Source organism: Syngnathus leptorhynchus, chromosome 2, assembly GCF_054491065.1.
Source record: "Syngnathus leptorhynchus isolate UIUO chromosome 2, UIUO_Slep, whole genome shotgun sequence".
In the NCBI taxonomy this organism is placed as follows: Eukaryota; Metazoa; Chordata; class Actinopteri; order Syngnathiformes; family Syngnathidae; genus Syngnathus; species Syngnathus leptorhynchus.
This window is the reverse complement of record NC_141196.1, coordinates 10415258-10436167: the sequence shown is the minus strand read 5'-3', so window position 1 is coordinate 10436167 and position 20910 is coordinate 10415258. Positions and strand designations below refer to the sequence as shown.

At 39.3% G+C, this 20910-nt stretch overlaps 1 protein-coding gene and 1 long non-coding RNA gene across 3 annotated transcripts in view; both read left to right on the top strand.

Annotated features, from left to right (window-relative positions):
- Positions 1-354: 354 nt before the first annotated feature.
- Positions 355-9421, top strand: irf2b (interferon regulatory factor 2b). Its single transcript, XM_085905495.1, has 9 exons — positions 355-678; positions 1566-1660; positions 2175-2274; positions 2680-2856; positions 3135-3181; positions 3684-3792; positions 4349-4495; positions 5498-5535; positions 5991-9421. Exons 1-9 carry the CDS (start codon positions 504-506, stop codon positions 6258-6260), a joined length of 1158 nt encoding a protein of 385 aa, XP_085761621.1. The 5' UTR covers positions 355-503; the 3' UTR covers positions 6261-9421.
- A 5686-nt stretch (positions 9422-15107) lies between these two features.
- Positions 15108-20910, top strand: part of LOC147060679 (uncharacterized) — a 64382-nt gene continuing 58579 nt past the window's right edge. For both annotated transcript variants that reach the window (XR_015065484.1, XR_015065483.1), the window contains exon 1: positions 15108-15437. This is a non-coding gene — a long non-coding RNA (uncharacterized LOC147060679). The remainder of the gene's footprint in view (positions 15438-20910) is intronic.

The following is a 20910-nucleotide window of genomic DNA, read 5'->3' as shown; positions in this document are numbered from 1 at the left end:
TCATTCATATACTGTCTATGTTTATGATGAAAAATGGAAATTAAATGGAGAGGTGGGGGGGGGGGGGGCAACATTGGTTTGAATACACTGGTTGAATTAGCGCGCTGAATTGAACTGTCCAAAAATGTAAATCGGATCTTAGTTCAACTTTCGTTTCCTGCACACTGAAAGCAGAGCAAAGCTGCAGAGCGCCGAGAGCGGCTGCAATGAAGGAAGTGAAAATGAAAATCCAAACACAAAGATCGTCTGTGCGCATCCGACGACGCATGTGGCTGAACATTTTGAGCTTTTATTTTGAATTCATAAAGACGCTTGAGTAGCTTTATTTGAATGCCTCTCGACTCAACACGCATCACAGCGCTTTGTTTCACTAGATGAAAATCGCATTGTATACCAAGTCATAAACGTAAACGAGCAAAGTGAGCCATCTTCCGTCGAAATCTTTTAAGGGTCACACACTTCCGCGTTGGCGTGCGGGGAAGTAGGAGGGGGATTTCCATCCAATGTTGCCCCCGCTACCCCAGCTAACCTTGTTTTGCTTTCGTTCTGGACCAGAAACACAATCGAACAACGCTCTCACTTTCCCTTTTCTGTCAAAGCCCATATGTCTTTTGAAAAAATCCCCATGCCACGCCAGTGTTGCATGTTATTCTGAAACAAGCTGCCCAAACTCGACAGGTAACACAATTTCCGCATATTATCACTACTGCTGCTGCTACCTTTGACTTTTTGACAGACTTCTCTTGCGTGCTGCTCGACGGATCGTTGCTCCTCTTGTAAGCGAAAGTGTTCCTTTTACGCTCGCGGTCTTTACGTGGACTTGCTTTTGTTTTCACTTTTGGCTCTGCTTGTTTGCCTCTGGCCATGAGTGACTGATATTAATTTAAGGGCATAAGCGGCTATGCTGTTGTCATAGACTTCTAAAAAAAAAAAAAAAAAAAAGTACGCTCATGACTTGTCATTGTAGATTTTGTGAAATGTGCATTTTCTAATTTTGCAGAATTGAACTGTGTTTCTCGGGAAAATGAAAAGCGTTTATAGTGAAGTGTGAACAGTTTTCGGAACTTTTGCACTGTTGTATTTATTTAATCTGCACTTCTGCACTACTTATGCAACGCGTAAAATGTACCATATTGTGCAATCTGCCAACACGGTTCAAATAAGCGTAAACGTTAGAGAATGCTTCAGCCATAATTGTATCGATCTGAAGTACTTTCATTGAAACGTAAACTACTATAGATTTTTCAGATTTGTGACTTTTAAAGACACTTAATGTACAGCATGCACTGGTGTGTATGATAGTGTTTCACCCTGTTCGACCCGTTCAGTTGGCATGCTGTGCCACTAAAGGGGAGCGCCACTGGCTTATCTGGCCTGGCGGACTGTGATCAGATCGCATTGCAACTAAACTTTTTTTTTTTTAAACGAAATGCGCTTGGGGTTCAACTTCATGATTTTCTTTTCATATATATTCCTAATTAGATCTTAAATACGACAATGCATTTGCATACTTTGCACAAATATGTTTCACATGCCTCCAATTTGTGCAATATTTCTTTGCTCAGATACTACAATGCCTGTAGATAGAATGAGGATGCGGCCGTGGCTGGAGGAACAGATTAACTCCTGCCAGATACCAGGCCTCAAATGGGTGAACGAAGTAAGTACCGGTACTTTCACTGACACTGACTTCTGGAAAGATATAATTTACTTGATGCTATACAGTATATTGAAGTGACTAATGATCTTCGGAAACGTTTGAATTGGATTTTTTCTGACATCTTGCAATTTCAACTTGATTCATGATTTTCTTCAGTACAATAGTTATTATTGACGATCTACTACTACAGTAACATTTACAAACATGACAGAAAATGTATATCTTACCATGAAAACTTTAAAAGCTGTATGACTTGAATAATGCAAGCACAGTAAAGAGTGTGAGGGATTCTGTCGTTTTTCAAGGTTTTGAAAATGGTTAGGCTTTTCATTTGATTTGTAAAACATAGCTTTGATGAGCACCAAATCACATTATCTGAAATTATGATTTGGATCATAAAACAACAAATCATTTAGCGCTGTTTTACATTCAAAGTAAAAAAAAAAAAAAAAAAGTCAAAGTCCGTATTGTAAATACACTGAAAGAAAAACCTTGGTGATGGTGCTTTGTCTAGGAAAAAAGGATCTTCCAGATCCCTTGGATGCACGCTGCTCGCCACGGCTGGGATTTGGAGAAAGATGCTCCTCTCTTCATGCGCTGGGCCATTCATACTGGTAAACACGCTGGCTTTATTTTTGTCAGTACTGAAAATTAAATCTGGTACAAAACTAAATTCATGTTTGAGTCAAATAACATTGTGATCATTTCAAAATGAAGGCAGGGATTGATACAAATTTAAATATGATTCCTTTATCAAATAAGATAACAATATTTACCGGTATTTTATTGCCCTTTTTGGAGGTGGGATCCTCAAATGAAGCCGTTTTCATCCTTCTCAAGTGATACAAAGTTCAATAAAATAAAACATTTAGGAAAGCTGCACAGTACCTAGGGGCGAATAAATGTTTTTAGTGGAATGAGGGAGTAGCAGGAGAAAAAACTAATATACAATGCTCATTTGTTGTAAAGAGTCATGTTCAGTTGGTGCCATGTGTTATGTCTCATCTGCATACGTGAAGGTAAATACCAGCCAGGAAAAGACCGACCAGACCCAAAGACTTGGAAGGCAAATTTCCGCTGTGCGATGAACAGCCTGCCTGATATCGAGGAGGTGAAGGATAAAAGCAACAAAAAGGGAACAAATGCCTTCAGAGTCTACAAGATGCTGTCATCTTCAGAGAGAAGTCTAAGGAAAGGTAAGCCTTGCTGCTGGTCATCCATGACTTGGCGTACCTTGTTTTTTTTTTTTTTTTTTTTTTTTAAAATATGTAACCACCTACTCCTAAAACAGTCGTTCAAAGTGGATTTCAGTACAATGTTAGAGATTTACCTTTCTAAAATTCTGGTCTCATTCAGAATTGAAGTCCTACGATACATCTCATTGTTTCACTGTAATTTTATTTGTGTACTCAGGAAAGGATATGATATTTCCTTGATATATCTGAAAGGTGTTTTCCTCTGGGTATGCATTTAGGAAAGAAGAGGAGCAACAAAGAGAGTAGGCCCAAAGGAAATAAAGAGGTAGATAAACACAGACATGCAAAGCACAGAATTGTCAAGACAGCACTGTATTTTTTTGGTTTGCACACAACACAAATGACCAAAACACACAATGACCCTATATTTTGCTACCAATAGGGATAGCGCTGTTAAGGAAGTGCGGCATACGTTTTCCAGTCAGAATGGAAGTGTAGTTTATATGTGACGACATGCTTTTTTAGTGCTTCTTGTTCAATGTTATTAGGTCACTGCTGTAAGATTGCCGTACAGTTTCACATTGGACTGTTAAGTTCCTCAAAATGTTGTAGGCACACTGACAAAGTTTCTCAGTTCCACTTATTGTGGATTTTTTTTTTGGGTCTCGAACATTAATAACAAATACGTTATGAGCAAGTCTTTGATAGTGAAGTTTCCGATGATACCTTTTATGGTTGATGATATTCAGACATTGTCTTGGATTCAAGCGTTTAAGACTCCCTGTCTTTATTTTCACCTCCTTTTCCCCCCACTCTGTCTCTCTCAGGTGTCGTCTCCATCTTTTGATAGGACACCTCTTCTCTTTCATGCGGTACAAGTTGTTGACTTCAAACAGGAATCGCAGGATGCGGAAGAGCCACCCATCACAACCAAAGGTGCCATAACAGCACTTGACATTTTTTCTCACGTTGTACTGTAGTCCATATCACATTTTGAATACTTGTAAATAGGAATGGGCGAGGACCGATATTAGCCTTTTTCCAAGGTATCTGTCCTCGCGATGGCAGCTGGTATCGGTATCGGCCGCCATCTTGTAGTTATTTTACAAACATGAACTAGAAATTTGCAACTAGAACATGGTCATTAATTTCCCATGATTTTAAGGAAAATTGCTATATAGAATAAAAAGTAATGATAATAATCTTCAATATTATTTAAGATTATCTGTCATTTATTTTTGGCGGGCATTATATGTATATAATACTCGTGGTATCGGCACTTGGTATCGGTAACGGTGACTACTCAAGATTTGAACTCATACTGGTATCGGTCTGAAAAACAAAAGTGGTATCAAACATCCCCCGCTTGTAAGTTGCAGAGGTTTTAATAGTTTTAGCAGTTTTAATATGAAAAGTAGAATTGAACAAAAGGAATCCAGCATGTTTGCTTTTCAGGAAGAGTCACGCTGTTATCTTCTGTATTCCTGTGCAGATAATCCTGATGAAGATCACGTGATTTCAAGCGAGCTCTTACCATTTGTCTGTCAGACGATTGAAGTGAAAACAGAGAATGAAGAGGAGACTGTGAGCTCCTCTCACTTGTACCCTTTTCAAATTTCTCCGGTGTCTTCTTATGACGGTGAGAACGCACACCAGCATGTCACATTTCACCTCATTTGTGGGACAGTTACAAGTGGCATGGAATCAACTTTCTCAAATCTGAACCGAAATGGAGCAAAAATTCTTCTACAGCAGAATAGCCGAAGCTAGCAATCATCTTATTTCCATACACGCAGAAGCTTTAAATGTTGACAAGGAGAAGTACAGTTGATGTGACTAACCGGTTCAACCGCCAGTAAACAGTTCTTCACAAATGCCTTTAAAAAAAAAAAAAAAAAAAAAAAAAAGAGAGTCAAAAGTGAGCTGCACCATAGCTGAATTGTTGACAGAAGTTGCGTAACTCTGTGACATAATCAGTTAGCAAATTGGTACAGTATAGCTGCCGGTCTTGTTTCTTTATTCTTCTTGTATTTATAAAGCATCAACAACATAAGCCTGAGACGGATATCGTGGTTCGTTTTTGGTTTGGGTCGTCTTGTTGTTTATTTGAACACGAGGGCAAATGAAACAGTTATGTAATTCCTCCTCAATGTCAGCACAGTATAGCATTTGTCTTATCTTATCTTATCTAAAGCTGGGAACAGAGTGCCTAAACTTGTGAAACAGACCACATCTGTTTAACAGTGGTTTAGTGTTCTCAGCTTGGAGTAAGAAGCCAAGTGTGAAATTCAAATATGGTGACATCTTAAACTATGCGGTTTCTTGAAGTTCAATTTACTGTTATTCCCGAACGGAATTTCTGCATTGACTTTCTCGACTTGGCACCGAAGGTTGTGGTGGCAGGTGTCTTCTTCTTGCTTTTTTGACCACTCATCCAAGGCACAGCTGAGTCTATCACTCGGCAGCAGTTATCGATCCGCTCTGTTTGATGGGCTTTGAATCAATATCATATGTGGAGCTCTTCTTGTCACTGTCTGTGAGAATCAGGGTTCAGGTTGTGTCTCTTTTTTCCGCCATTCCCAATACACAGTTCAAAATACGTCGTTTGCTGTGTGCACGTTTTAATTTAGTTCCTTTACAGGTAGCGACACAGAAAGCGACATTGAGGACAACCAACAGGTGAGTCTACTCTTCGACAAATGCAAACACACACACACATGCGTGGAAGATGACCTTGTCCGGGAACTCTTGTTATCAAACATTAACAGTCTTTCGTTATAGTCCAATGTACCTGCATGGAACGAAACACACAGAGAGGCATGCACGCACTAATTAAACTTCCTGAAACTCTTCCTGCCCCCCAAAATAAACAGTGACGATATACCGACTAATTTCCAAGTTTAATGAAATTATAATATACAAAAACAGGCTTAATTTAAGTTCTCTGTTTATAGCCTCTGAATGTTTATGTCCTGTTGACAATTTAAAAGGATCAAAATGTCAACACGGGTGCCCAGTTGCATCACATACGTATATAAATCAGACATGCCCACCGGCCACCACGCTTATGTATTTTTTATTTACGAGCACTTTGACCAGACTTGTAATTTTCTGTCCTTTACTGTGACTCACAGAGTGTCAATCCAGCCTGGAGGCGGGATCATAGCAGGTCAGTTCTTAAAGTCTCCCCCTCCTCCCTTCCCGGCATGGCCACCTTTGTTAGAGGAAGCAAACCCCGGTGCAGAATAACAACCACGCGAGACCCCAACCCCCTCATCAGCTATCACAGCGACGGCTGGCCAACGCCCTACAGCCAGAACTCTCTTACGTCTTCCAGACCCGGCCACACTCACGAGATGCGGGCCAGCGTCATTAGGAAAACCTCAGATGTCACCTCCTCCTAACATCACCGCGAAAAGTCCCTCGTTTTATTTAAGTCAGACGTGACCGTTCAGGGATTGGGCCACCACTTGACTTGTCCATTTATCGTCGAGCATATTGACTCAATTCTGATTCACCGTTTGTATTTGTCTTCTGCCACGCTCTGCAAATGCACTGCCGACAATTCGAGGCAGTACGCGGGCATTTTTGGTTTACGTGTGTAGCTGCTTGGAAGCGTCGTGTCTTTAACGTAGAAGGTGGCTGAAGCATTCATTATAAATAATTGCCTGTGTATTCATGATTGCGAAACATTATGAATGCCATTCTTTACTGCAGAATTTCCCACACTTTGAGCCAAATTAGAAAAATATTTCTCCAACTCAGTGACTCAATTCAAACGAATCTGCAACCAGTTTTAGGTCCCAACCCTAAATTTGACGATGACGTATCAGAACGACAGTAACGTACTATGCGCGTACCGAAACACGACGTCCAATTTAAATTCGGTGTGACTCAAGCCTTTGCATCATAAACATTGTTAAGAGTTTCGAAGAACAGACTCTAGAGAAGAGCAGTCGTTGGGTGACTGTAAGCGGCACCACAACAAACGAGTTTGACCGGCTTGTATTCATTCCTCCAGTTCATACTTGCCATAAGATGTGCCTGAGTCTATATGGATACCATTCCGTGAAATGTGTTTTGTGTCAAAAATATACTTCACTAATGTATGAAGTGCTCTTGCACGATTAATATTCTTTCAGTACAGCATTTGTGCAATGGCAACCCCTCGAAGAAATCATGTCCTAAGAATTACCAAGCAAACTGACTCTGAATTTGCTCTTTAGTAATTGTACCAATTTCTATATTGTACACATAAAACGAACTGGTGTAAACTCAATTTAAAATATATCTATGCAAAGCACTGTGCTCTTATTAAAACTGAAAGCACATGAAGAAGTCGTTTAATGGCCACTATGAGCAGGAGCAAACATTACTGCATGTAGAAGCTTGTTGTGTGAACACTTAACTGTTGTTTTAAGATATACTTGAAACATTGTGAAGCCTGTTTGAATTTTTACTTCTTGTGAAGGAAATTATTAGTTTTATTCAAAAACCCTTCATTTTGTTTAAAAGTACATCAAAATATGATGTGACTGATGAGAAATGCTGTTTGTAGAAAATATAAAATACCAATCTAATTATTTCAGGAAATATAATGAGAGTTGATTTGTCACAGCTTTTTATGTTGCTAGCCAGAGTCCAAGACTGGGGAAATGTTCTTCTTTAATTGCTTCAACGTATGCATCGGACTGTCTCGGGATAATTTCCCCACAACGCACAAACAGATGAACTGACAGACTCGCATGTGCTCGCAAGCCGCTTCAGCACTTTAGATTCAGTTTGTGTGTGTTATGTGCCTTCAACACTGTGTGTGGCCTCAAGCCGTGTGTGCTTTAGCCTCCAATGAATGACACGTGCCGGTAAGAGCATGGCAGGAATAAAAAACACAACAAAAAACATTGTAAATAGTCCTCACTTAGTTGCTCAGGTCACAATGGAAGAAATTCTCAAATGGAGGATCCTCAGGGCTTTAATGTAACCATGCACCTTGATTGAAGATGGAACCAGAAGTGTTTTGAGCGTTTTTAATTAGACGTCAAACTTTTGAATTGAGAGTATCCGTGCCCGCGCCCATGCTATGCCTCCACCATATTTTGTGTTCTTTTTCGATGCAATTGCTATCAGTCTGACCGTCGCAAAGAATCTTAGTGGCAAACTAGTTTGCAGCTTGTTGTCAACACACGGTATTGAAAACATCTCTTTATTTTAGACTTCTCCGGAATAATCAGAACGCTGTGTTGATTTCTTCTTAAAAGAAAGAATCCTGGGAACATCCATTTGTTCTCCAGCTATCTGTTTTATGACACTTGCCCTCATTAGGAGGGTGACGTGTAAAAAGAAAAAAAACGTTTTTGATAGTTTTGGAGCGGCTCGGTGGCGTACTGACTAGAATGTCCGCCTCACAGTTAGGAGGTTGCGGGTTTGATTCCACCTTCAGCCCTCCAGCCTTTGGAGTTTGCATGTTCTCCCCGTGTCCGCGTGGGTTTTCTCCGGGCACTCTAGGTTCCTCCCACATCCCCAAAAACATGCTTGGTCGGCCGATTGAGCACTCCAAATCGTCCCTAGGTGTGAGTGTGAGTGCGGATGGTTGTTCGTCTCTGTGTTCCCTGTGATTGGCTGGCAACCGGTTCAGGGTGTTCCCCGCTGACTGCCCGATGATGGCTGGGATAGGCTCCAGCACGCCTGCGACCCCCGTGGGGACAAAGCGGTACAGAAAATGGATGGCTGGAATAATTTCGGTAAAAAAAAAGTTACAATTTCAACTTGGGTACATCGTTTTGGTCTCACAACTATATCAAATGGTAAAAAAAAAGATCAATTGGGAATCTTCTATAAAAGTAATTAATCTTGAATGGAAGCAGACAGTATAAGTGACATGATTCTTTTGTGCAAGTCTTTTGTTGTTGTTTTTAGTTCAATTTTAAGTTTCCAAATCTTATTTTGACTGCTTTTTGTCAGCATTTTTTTTTTCATCCTTTTCTGGTATTTCTCTCAGATGCTTTACCCACCACTGGCACACGTGACAAATATTGAAAGGACCAAATTGGACTCTTGATATTTATTGAACGAACCAATCAGTAAATGTGAAAAAGGGCTAGTGAGTCCATCTATATATTAGGTACACCCAGGTTAAATGAATGCCATATAATTCAAGAGCCCTTAACATCTTTTAAATGTCCTGGCTGAATTAAAAGTATTCATTTTTGAATTTTTGAGTTTGTGTTATTAAAGGGGTCTGTGTTATTAGGATTGTCACACATTCTGTGAATTCAATTGCCTTTGTTTTATTGGAGTAAAATTGGCAAGAGAGTTCATCAGTTGACCATTAGTCACAATGCAATACTTTGACATCCGCCCTTAAGCCAATACGCACAACAGTGAGCTTGGATTGTCTGCTGTAAAAAAACAATTATAAAGAAGTTGTGTATCATACAATGTCACAAATAAAAAGTATATTGCATATAAGTGATGAATGTGTTTTGCCTTTAAAGAACAATTTTTAGTGTTAACAACTTTTTACCCTGCTGGTGATATCGTGAAGTGCTGTGTAAATCTGAATAAAGACGCTTGTATTTTTGATGTTGTTCCCAGGGCTTTCATCTTTACAATGTCAAACTGATTGCTGAGTTTATCTTTTGCGCTCATAAAGGTCAAAGTCCACTTTTATATGGCTTCAAAATCTTGAAGACTACTGGAGCCAGGGCTGTGTTACATTGTTGGGGGGGGGGGGTAAAAAAAAAAGAAAGAAAGACACTGCGCCAAGGTTTACAAGTTTGTAGGTGTACAGTTTGGCCTTAGCAAGACTGATAATGTGTTTGTGCAGGGAATGCCCCACCCCCTCGCCTATAGATGACTTTGCAAGTTTGCAGGTTCCTTCAGTTGGAGCAGAAACAAACACCATCTGCTGTTTCGGTTTCAGTTACTTTTCTTATGTTTTGACTTCCTTTTTGTCTTTCAAGCCAGCGCTTTTTTTGGCTCTTAAGATGGTTGACTATTTTACTTACGCTTTAAATCTTCTTTTCTAGACACTCTAGTTGGACCAGCATTTCCTCAAAAACTTCTTTCTTCACTTCTCTCTCTTTACCCTCATTCAAATGACAGAGGGTCATCTCTATTTCCTTAAGTTTCCAGTCGTGGACAAAATCTCTCCAATTTATCTTACCAGTATAATCAGGAAGCTGACTGTTTTGTTCATCTCTTGTAACACATGAAGATAAGAGTCTCGATGTTGAGAAAGCTCACTATAACGGTCAACGGCAAGTTACTCAGAAATAGTGGATTAAGTTCATGTAACAACAGATGTGATCATAAACGGAATGTTCAGTACTGCATAATGCTATGATAGATGTAATATTTATTGTTATCCAGTCTTTTAAGATGACTACTCCACTATTGATATTGAAGATAAAATGTTTTTTTTATTATAGATAATGATGATTGATAATCATTTCTCAAAGGAAGGTAAAAAGAAAACTGTTAATGAAAGATGTTTTTTTGTATTTGTAGTACTGTCTTTGTCCAGCAGACGGCGCTGCAGGTTTAGTAATTGCCCGTTGACTGAACTACGACTCTTCTCACGTTGCTTCAGATAATGCAGTACATCTGTCCTAGCTTGAAGCTTGAATGACATCGCGCCAATATTGATATATTTTGAAATTGATCGATTCAATTTGATGCAGTTCTGTCTTTTAAACCAATTATCCCCCTGATTCCAATTGTTTGTTTGTTTTTATATACATGCATATGAGAATCTGGTGAGAATATGTTCATATATATATATATATATATATATATATATATATATATATATATATATATATATATATATATATATATATATATATATATATATATATATATATATATATATATATATATATACCTATTTACATATACTGTAAAGTTACCTCGTGTCTTTTTGGAAATTCTCTCTCTCTCTCTCTCTCTCTCTCTCTCTCTCTCTCTCTCTCTCTCTCTCTCTCTCTCTATATATATATATATATATATATATATATATATATATATAAAAAATAGATGAATATCGCATGAATGTGCAACCTGCTTATACCTGCCGTACATTGCGTACTAGAATAGGTATTAGTTGAACTGGAGAAGTGTGCTTCATTTCCTGCTGCTTATTTCCTATTACACATCGCTCTGCATTGAAATCAGCGCACTGAATCATTCATGTACAAAGAACGACAAATGTGCAAATGTCACCATTTGACCCCTTTGGCGACTCCCGCAGAGCGATGCAGCAGCTGTGGTAATGAGGGTGCCAGACCGCGTAAAGTGACAAGTTACCACGATGAGTGAGTCACTAGCAGAGGCTTCAGAGGGCTAGACTGTAAAATATGCAAACTTTGGTTTATGGAGAGATGAAGAGGGGTGGGGTGGGCGTGACAGAGGGGGTGGCAAAAGAAAACGACCGTTGTGGGGAGAGTTAAATGACGTTAATGATGCGTTGGTGTGAAGTGGCTGCGAATCCAAACGGTCTCTTGCTCTTTTGTTACCATGGTTGCTGCGGATGACATTGTGATCGCAGAGCACACACATAATGAAGTCAGGTTGTGTTTGTGTGCAGGGAACTGCAGATGCTGAGGAGGGGGGCCGATATCTATGCGTGTGTGATGGATCATACCACTGTGGATTGGTGTTTATGCCTCTTTCTAGATCAGAGGCTTTGTTTTCTATTGTGTGGGTCAGTGAGCTTCCCCTCGGGGAACATAAAACAGCTGGGCCTCCCCTACTCCCCCCCCCCCCCTTCTTTCTCAATTCCATTCTAAATGTTACATTGCCGATAATGTGATTCTGCTTCTTGTTACTTTACTGTCCATTTGGGCATAAAAGAGGTTTATGGTCCAAGCAGACTACACGAAACTTGTCCATGCTTTTGTCATGCTCATGCACTGTTCTTTTAGTCATGCGTGAACTTTGCTCTTAAATGTGCGAAATATATTTGCCTTTAAATGTTGTATTTTGGCGTCAAGTGTTTTGTACCTATGTGAAATATAGTCAGTAGGTTCCCTTGTGTATGAAATGTGGTATAAAGTATTAATATTTCATCATACAAAAAAAATGTCAGAGCCCCCACCCCCCTCCAGCATGAATGCCCACGCACACAAACTGCAATACATTATCGGGAATGTTTGGACAAACAAAGGCTTACAGAGGCAAACAGCAATAAGAAAAGCACCGAATTCGATTGTCATATTAATTAATGTCAGTTACCCCTGGCAACCACCGAGAGAGAGACAGAGAGACAGACAGACAGACAGACAGACAAAGAGAGCAAGCGTGAAGGAAACACAGGATAAGCAGAACTTCAACATGTTGGCCATTATTTCAAATAACCTCAGAAAATACATGAAATGATTCTTGAAGTAAAAAAAAGTTGCTGTCATCATGATGTGTCAGATATGTGCTGTGGTGGTGACCGTGCTTCCAGAGGTGCAGCCAAAAACACCAATTATATCTGCTATAATTTGTTAAAATCACAGTTAAACATGCTCAATTGTTCGATTTTAAATGTGGTTTCTTCCGTTCATGATGTAATGGTCTAAATACTCTTTCTTTCTCTGTTTCTCTCACTCTGTCACTCTTAATTTATAGCCTCTATCTATCTCATTTACATTATTCTTAACAAATTCCTTGCAATTCTTTTACAAATTCATTCTCTTCTCTCATCTTTACTTCTTAGTTTATTCAAACAGCTTAAAAAAGATGACTGCCTGTTATCTGTAAAGCTCGCTGGCGGTTAAAAAAAGATAATCATATCCCCCAATAAAATTGTTCAGGTGAAGCGTAACACTAATTTTAACAAACTTGATCTAATTCACCCCAACTTTAATATTTCTCAGCTCTGGTTTAATGAGCAATACAGTCCCACTGTTCCCAAAACTATTTGTCATGTTCATAAAACGCTGTGATTTTATATTATTACAGGAAACTGTTGCGATCTCAATGAGGATTTAAGAGACTTCACATCATCATTCATTCATCAACTGCCATCAAATAAAACTCATCAGGTTCACGTACTGAATGCAAAACCATTTACTGAAGACAAAAGGCAGTATGGCCAACATCAAAACAAAATTGGGGGAGCAATGTGTGTCTGCTCTCTTCCGTGACCGCCCAGAGTAGCGCTAAAGTCGTAGGTGGTGTGTAAGTGACACATAGACGTAGCGAAAGTAACGTTTTCAAACAAACGTAGCAGTGCATATGAAATAGAAACTTAAAAATCCACTTACTGGCTATTAGTATCAATATGTGGATCGATCCACCCACCTCGAGTAACAATGTCACCCGCTGTTGAGAAAACACTGAAAATTGAAGAAGCGACCGTGGCAGCAGACAGGTAATAATGTGCCAACATGGCCGGATTAGAAAAAACACACACCTTCGCCTTCCACAAGGCAATGCATTCCTTTGCCATGTAGGCAAATACTTTCTCTTTCAGCTGCAGGACACCTTAATGGTATGTTATTTATTCTTTCCCCACTCTGTGTTTATGAAGTGCACAGTTACTCTGAGATAGCTTTCAGTGGCCACAAAGTCCATCCATCTGTTGTTAGTGCAACAGCGGGTGCACAGAAAAGCGGCTGCCCCCACAACGGTGCGTCTAATCTATATATCTATCTCGCTCACTCGCTCTCTCTCTCTCTATCGAGCCGATTTGGACACACCTATTGTCTGTAGATGTCCATTTTTTTTGCCACCAGGAGTTTTGGGACTCCTAATGTTTGTAAATGACTCATGTTTACTGGTTCGATTTCATTCTTCATGATAGGAGCCACTTTACGTTTCGTAAGACATGTCTCCCTTCTTGTGTGAAATGAAGAAGAGATTTCTTGTTCCATACAAACTGAACCAGGTTTGGAAGTCCTTGAAGACATATGACAAAAAAAAGGAGTGAGTCACAGCATCTCACGGGAGCAACAATGACTCATTCTCCCACTCAGCCACCACGCAAACTTCACATACACCTGCAGAATTGAATGAAAACCAATACAAGAGCAATTATATATGAAAAAAAAAAAAAACGAAACAATAAAAATCCTATTTATTTTACAAAGGTCTTGGTTAGCACTGTGAGTGAGGTATTGTTGTTGTTACTGGCAGGGTGAAAAACAGCATTGCACCATGCTGACTTATATAACATCTTTTAGCTACTCGAGGCTTATTAGAAACATCCCTACTCAAGAATTGACAACTATCACAACAACAATACTATTATTGGAATAAATGTCTCACAGTGTCACTTATCTTTGTGCCACCACTGTGTATTGTGGCGTTGATGACTTCCGTAGCTTTACACATCCCTTTTATGTGTGTGTGTGTGTGTGTGTGTTGTGATGTCCAAAAAGAATGTCCCAGTAGAGCTTATTAAAGACTCCAGACGTGAGTCATTGACTCCAATTATGATTTAATCTGCATGTGGGTGAATAATAAGGAGGATGTTAGTCACAGTAAGACTAACCGTGTGTGTGTACACAAACACATACAACACAGACTGCTCAGCCAAAAAGGTTCGACAGCTTAATCGCGGACATCTGTTCTCCCAATCGAGGAATGAATTGCCATGGTCAAAACACCGATGAAACTCGGAGCCACAAATTCACCACTGGCGGGTTGAGTGAAAATAATTAGTAATGCTCCAAAGAATTACTTAAGTAGGAGGTATGTACTTAAGGTAGAAAGTAATGCGTAACGATTCAGAAAAAAAAAAAAATCAACCTGTTGCAGATTTGGAATCGACCCCCCAAAAAGTTTATTTGGATTCCTGATTAAACAAATGAGTAAAAGAAAAATCTCACCGCACTGTAACTTTAATTTGTCGTTTCTGTATTGTGTATCAGTCTGCGCTTATTGATATTGTGTATTGCGTCACATAATTAATAAGGAAGAAATACCCTAGTTTTCGTTTTCAAAAAAGGCCTCATGTAGTATACAGCAGCGGTCCCCAACCCCCGGTCCGCGGACCGGCACCAGTCCGTGGGTCACTTACCGGCCGCCAAACTGCACAGGAAAAAAAAAATATATATAAATATTTTTTTATCGACGATCAATAAATTCAGGTCAAGACGCTCGTCCTGGTCACGTGACATGTTTCCCCAGTCGAGAATTTATTTAGAAAAATATTGGCGATTCTCTCCCAATTCCATCCGTCGGTTCAGGTGAAGACGCTCGTCTCGGTCACGTGACGTCACCTTAAGTCGCGCCTGCGAAGCAAGCAATTATGAGCAACAAACAGAGATGTTTGGAAAGCTTCTTCGGAAAGGGGAACAAAAGCCCAACGAGGAGACAAAAGAAGAAGAGGAAAGCTGCATTTAAAAGAACATTTCTGGAGTCCTAAAAATATGGATTTAACGCCACAGGTGACTCTGACGCGCCAAGCCCACTCTGCATGATATGTGGCGACTGGCTAGCTGACGAGGCAATGAAGCCTTTAAAAGTGCTTCGGCACATGGAGACCAAACATCTTGCATTAAAAGACAAACCTTCACCACTTCGGGTGTCATTGTCTCCGATTACGCCTACGTGATAAGACTCAGTGCTCCCACTAATTCAACGTAATGGTGAGTTTTATTTTTATGTCGTTTATACTTGTTTTTATGCCAGTCGTGTCATTTTATTTCATCGTATTTCTATATTTATTATAAATGTATTATTTATTGAAATAAATGTATAATTTATTTATGTAAAGGCCGGTCTGCAAAAATATTTCTGACACTTTAACCAGTCCGTGGCGCAAAAAAGGTTGAGGACCACTGGTATTCCAGAAATACGCAATGGCATCATCAAAGTTGCTTTTTGCATCTTTCTATCATTTTAGAGATATTCTCACATTCCTCCACTTGTCCTGGCACAAGAAATTACTAACACCAAGTTTTCTAAATTTAGTTTCATCTAATTAAGGCATTACATAACAAGGAAAATGTTATCATGGCAGTTCAAACTAATACAGAGGAGAGATTGATCGCCTCATGTTCCGGGGCAAAGACATAAATTAGAGTCTTTAGAAGCAGAAGCGATGTGCTCGGGTTGCTTCAAACTCTTTATCGTTGTGACTTCAAGAGATCCATAATATTACAACTTCAGCCCAAATGCCTTCGAAGTTGCATTCCCGATTTGCTGCAATGGGTTGTTAGATGGCGCCAAATCACAAATCGACCCTTTCTACACGAGTCAGTCTAGAAATTAACTCGACATTTTTGAAGAGACCAAATAAACCTGCACTTGGAGATGGAGGCAAGCAAAAACTTCCTTTTAAGACCTCAATATACAGTTGGAAAGATTCAAAATTATATTGTATTCTCTGATAGAACAGATGACATCCTCATAAATTTGATCAACAATCTCACCTTTACTAAAGAAATAAACAAAGGAACAACTCCCCTCTACTTTATTTTTCCTGCATTTATAAATAGACAATTCATCCTCACCCATTACCTATTTTTTGTTTTTAATACCGTAACTTTCCATCTTGTACCCAACTCAGATGATAAATGAAGTTTTTTGCCCATTTCTCACCAAAGCCTACAAAACAAGTTCCAGCGTTGAAAGAAATTGGGCTAATGATTATTAAAATTTCACAAGATCCATGCCATTTGTTATTTATTGATTCTGAAAGTCGAACTTACAAAGAAAGAGTCATCCACGGCCTGCAGCATGTTGCAGGACTGCGATACATAGCTTTGGAGGATTAAACCCACACAAGAATACGTTTCCACTTTTTTTCATGACCGACAAACCGGACAAAGCTAAATCACAGAACAGAATGCACGAGACAAAGCAAAACGTTGAATATTGCAGAAGGCAATTTATTGCTCTGAAGCACCGAATCTTTTTCTTTCTTTGTGCAACGTTGCTGATCAAAAAAAACGACAAGTGATAAGACGCTTTGCTTTAATGTGTTACCCCTTGTTGAAACGTTTATATCTTCCTTCATTGTTTTTTTTTTTTTTCCACCAAATGAGACATCAATTCTTTGTAATACCCTACTCCCTACTTAATCTGCGTGCGTCTTTATCCGAAAGCCACACGTTCTCAAGAGAGTTTAAGTCATTTGCAGACATCGTCACATTACAGTTTGCACAAGAACCGAATACTTTGAAAGAAAATCACTTTGTCTTGCTTTAAGTAGCGCTCCAACTTTACACATCCGTCTGGCTGCAGGCAGGGTCAAACTGGGAAATAACTTCTTCCCTGACAGCTTTTGTTATTCTGTATGCCCCTCCAGTTTACTCTTGACTTCTGCAAAAGCGCCTGGGGATGTTTTTGTGTCATGTAAGCCCTCAAATCTTTTTTTTTTTTTTCCAGTCTCGGACAGGAACGAGACCAGTTGAAATTCCACCACCGTGTAAGAAGAGTAAGAAGTGATTTTTCTATACAGAGCTGAGCAATTTGGACCAATTTTCCTTCGGCAAACATATTCTTCAATAGCCAGTCTGACAGACAGTTTGGGAGTGGGGCTTCCCATTTGGAAAATCCCTCCTTTTTCCATTTTTTTGCCGAGTGGACCATTTTTAATGACGACAAGAGTACCTGAGTCACGTTCTACTTCCATTTGCTGAATAGGCTTGTTTTAAAAGAGACCTGGATTTGACTTGGCCTTATGCAACCCTGTTTGCTGAGTAGACTCAGTTGCAATGTTGTCAATATGGCCAAGGCCCGTCTGCCGCCGGCTGCATGGCCTACTTTTAACGGGGTCTAACAACTGTATTTTCAACTAACTAGAGTTTGAACCAAGGCTTGCATTATAATGGAATCCAAAATTAAAATAAAAGCCAGACATCACGCCGGGCCTAGCAATTCAGCCATCCTTTGCCATATTTCCCGTTTGGGGTGCTATAAGCCTATCGCAGCTGATATAGTTCTTCTCTTTTGCTCACGAGGAATGTCGGGCTTCACTACGGAAGCTGTCATAGCGTTAGCGCTAAGTGCTAACAATGAGTGCTAACACTACATCCTGACTGTGTACAAAGGGGCCATGGCTCGGTGCCACTACAAATTGGGTGTCCATATGCAAAATGTAAAAAACAAACAAAGAGTTTTAAAAGTACTAATAAAGTTACAAAAAAAAGTTGTGAAAAGATCACAATGAGGAGAAACCACTGAAACAGGCTGCCACTCACACAGTGACGTTGATTGAATACTATTTCGCTCATGATTATTTCAGACTGTGCCAGCTCTGCTGTGAACACTATTGTTTTTTTTTTTTAGTAACACATTATTTACATCTGAGGACATTTTCAGTGTCACAACTGCAGCTACTTGGTGTCTAATAAGATACAGAGCAGAAAAACACTAACAGCCTGCTTTCTCCTTGGTGCGAATAAACAAACATTTTAAAGCTTTATCGAGCAGCAGTGCAGTAATAGGGAAAATGAGGATGGCAGGAGGTAGAGAGAAGCAGTAAAGGAGTACATTAAACATTAGTTAGATGTGAAAAACATTTTTCAGAATTGCTCAAACAAGCAACTGCTTTTAAAGCAAAGATGCAATACATCTCACACTAACTTAGGAAGCTAAAAATGCAAAACTAAACATAACCCCTTTAGTGATGGCACCAAGCCAAAGTTAGTGATGTATCGTTTGGAAGAACAGAATGTAAAAACATGGCCTCTAGGGGTAGCGAGGCTTCACGTGAATTCTAGCAAGTCACTTGATGATTGGAGCACAGATGGCTTGTATCAGAGTTGCATGTACACGTTCCAGCCTGGGAGCACCATTCTCCTCGCTGAGGATCAAATTTATTCAGCAGCCTGAGTTTAAGTGAGAAAAACATGGAGAAAACAAGTTTATCATACTCTTATCAATGAACTATCAATTCAGATTTAATTTCAGTTTAATCACATTGTTGATGATGATGTCATCTCGCATCGTCAACCTCTGCAAACTGTATTATAATAATGTAAGATTATGTCATTTAATATCATATAGCTGGATCTTTCAGTGTTCAGGATAAAGCATTTTGTCATATTTTATTCATTTGTTACACATACCAGATTAGGAGGAAATACTGTGGATTAGTATGTATTATCTATCGATAAATTGTTTCTTTAATTCAAAAAGGGAAAGTCATGTTATAAAAGACATGGGAAAAAAGCCTGCTTCAAAAGGCTGATTATTACTCAATTTGTATTTAATTTTATTATTTCTTTCAAAATAATTTCCTGATGTTGACTTGATGTCGTAATTTCTACTCATCAAATTGTAAAAGAATAAAACTAGGAAATATTGTGTAGCGACTCTATCTCAATCTTTGAATGGAACTGCTGAAATAAATTTAGTTTTCCACGATATTTAGTCACTGAAATGCACTTGAATATCATGGAATTGAGTGGTGCTTCAGGACGGCTGTTTGTGAAGCTCTGTGATAGCTGAGTTTAATTTTTTTTTTTAGCACAACCGCTTCTCGTCCAAAGTTAGCCGACTCTAATGAGCATAAGCAGAATAGGCGGTTTCATCATCATAATTTGTGTGAGATTGAAAACGCTTGTTCTAGACCCAATTATTGAAATCAAAACCCGAATACAACCTTTGGTCTCCAAACCAGGACATATGTTTGGGAGGGTCACAATACTAATGGAACAATGATACATGGCTTTAGTGCCACAAAGATCTGTCCATCCAATGAATACAAAAGGAATGATCCTTTCTGCCTGTCACATTGGCTTCATCACAATGCAGTGTTCGGAACTGTCCCACTATTCAGTGTAAACCAATCCAATCTTCTTTTTTTTTTTTTTTTCTCACCTGCTGGGTTTGAAAGGATGGCTCATGTTAGCCTGACATTACAGCATCCATTCAAACGCTCACCAGGTTTCCCTTTCTGAACTCCATTGCCGCTTCATGTCGAGGACACTGCTTGATGTGGACATGGCTTTTACATTTTTATACGGCTATAATCTGGTGAATCCAGTTGCCTTGCAAAATTGGCCGTGGCTTAAAGAAACACAAAACACTGTCGTCTCACAGTCACTAACGCTTGCCATAATCTGACAGCCAGGGTTTAAAACAGGCTGGATTTACCGAGCAGATACAAAGTGTATATGCTGTCGTAGACAAAAATGCTATTTTATGTCTGTTGGACTCCAAACAGCGCACTCATAGCTTTTTTTTTTCCCCCTTCATGATTTAAGGTCAGCCTGCACTGTCATAATGTTTTTTACTCACTCAATGATCTTGCCGAAAGAGTCATTAAATTTGGGGCTAACACCAATCTTACAGGTCTAATATTTGAGATGGTTTATTCATTTTATCATCGTCTGAATGGCCAACTAAGGCAGTGAGCAGTCCAGTTTCCTTACAAACTTTTAAATACAGTAACATCAAATTGAACAATAGAAACAAAGACAACCCCACTGTGGAATCATTTTTTTTAATCCGGCATTTCCCTCTTTGAAAGTAAATTGCGGCTCAGTGTCCGAAGATTGCGCATGCAAGTTAATCCTGTCACTGTCTCAACAAGAGCATTTTCCAAGGAGAGACAAGACAATAGGAAGGAAGGTGATAATCTCTTCCCCTTAGAGAGTTATGGTTTATTCCATCGGAAATGATCCTCTTTGAATATACATGATAGTGATGGCTCTTCATGTTCCTTTTTTTTTTTAAGTTTACATACAAAATATTCAGCGTAGAGCCTGAAGAACGAACCATCTTTTTATGTAGCACGTTATACATTAGTGTTGCTGAAACCGATCAGGAACACATTTATGTCACAAACAGTGTCAATTGTGGTTATAAATCAAATTCAATGCAAAGAAAAAAAACAATATGAATCTGTAGAAATAAAAATAAGAAGAAAATAATTCAATAATCACTGGCCAAAACCCAGTCTTTTCACAATATACCGTTTGTTTTTCCCCATCCTATAAGCCTCATTATTGACTCTTGCCCACCCACCCTCGCCTGTGCTGGAATATTTGTTAGAGATGAAGGTGATTTTACAATCAACTAAGAGGCTCCTGAAAATCCCTACCCGCCTTTTCCTCGCAGCCAAACAGATCAAACAGCAGCAAATAATGGCATCCTCAATCAATACCC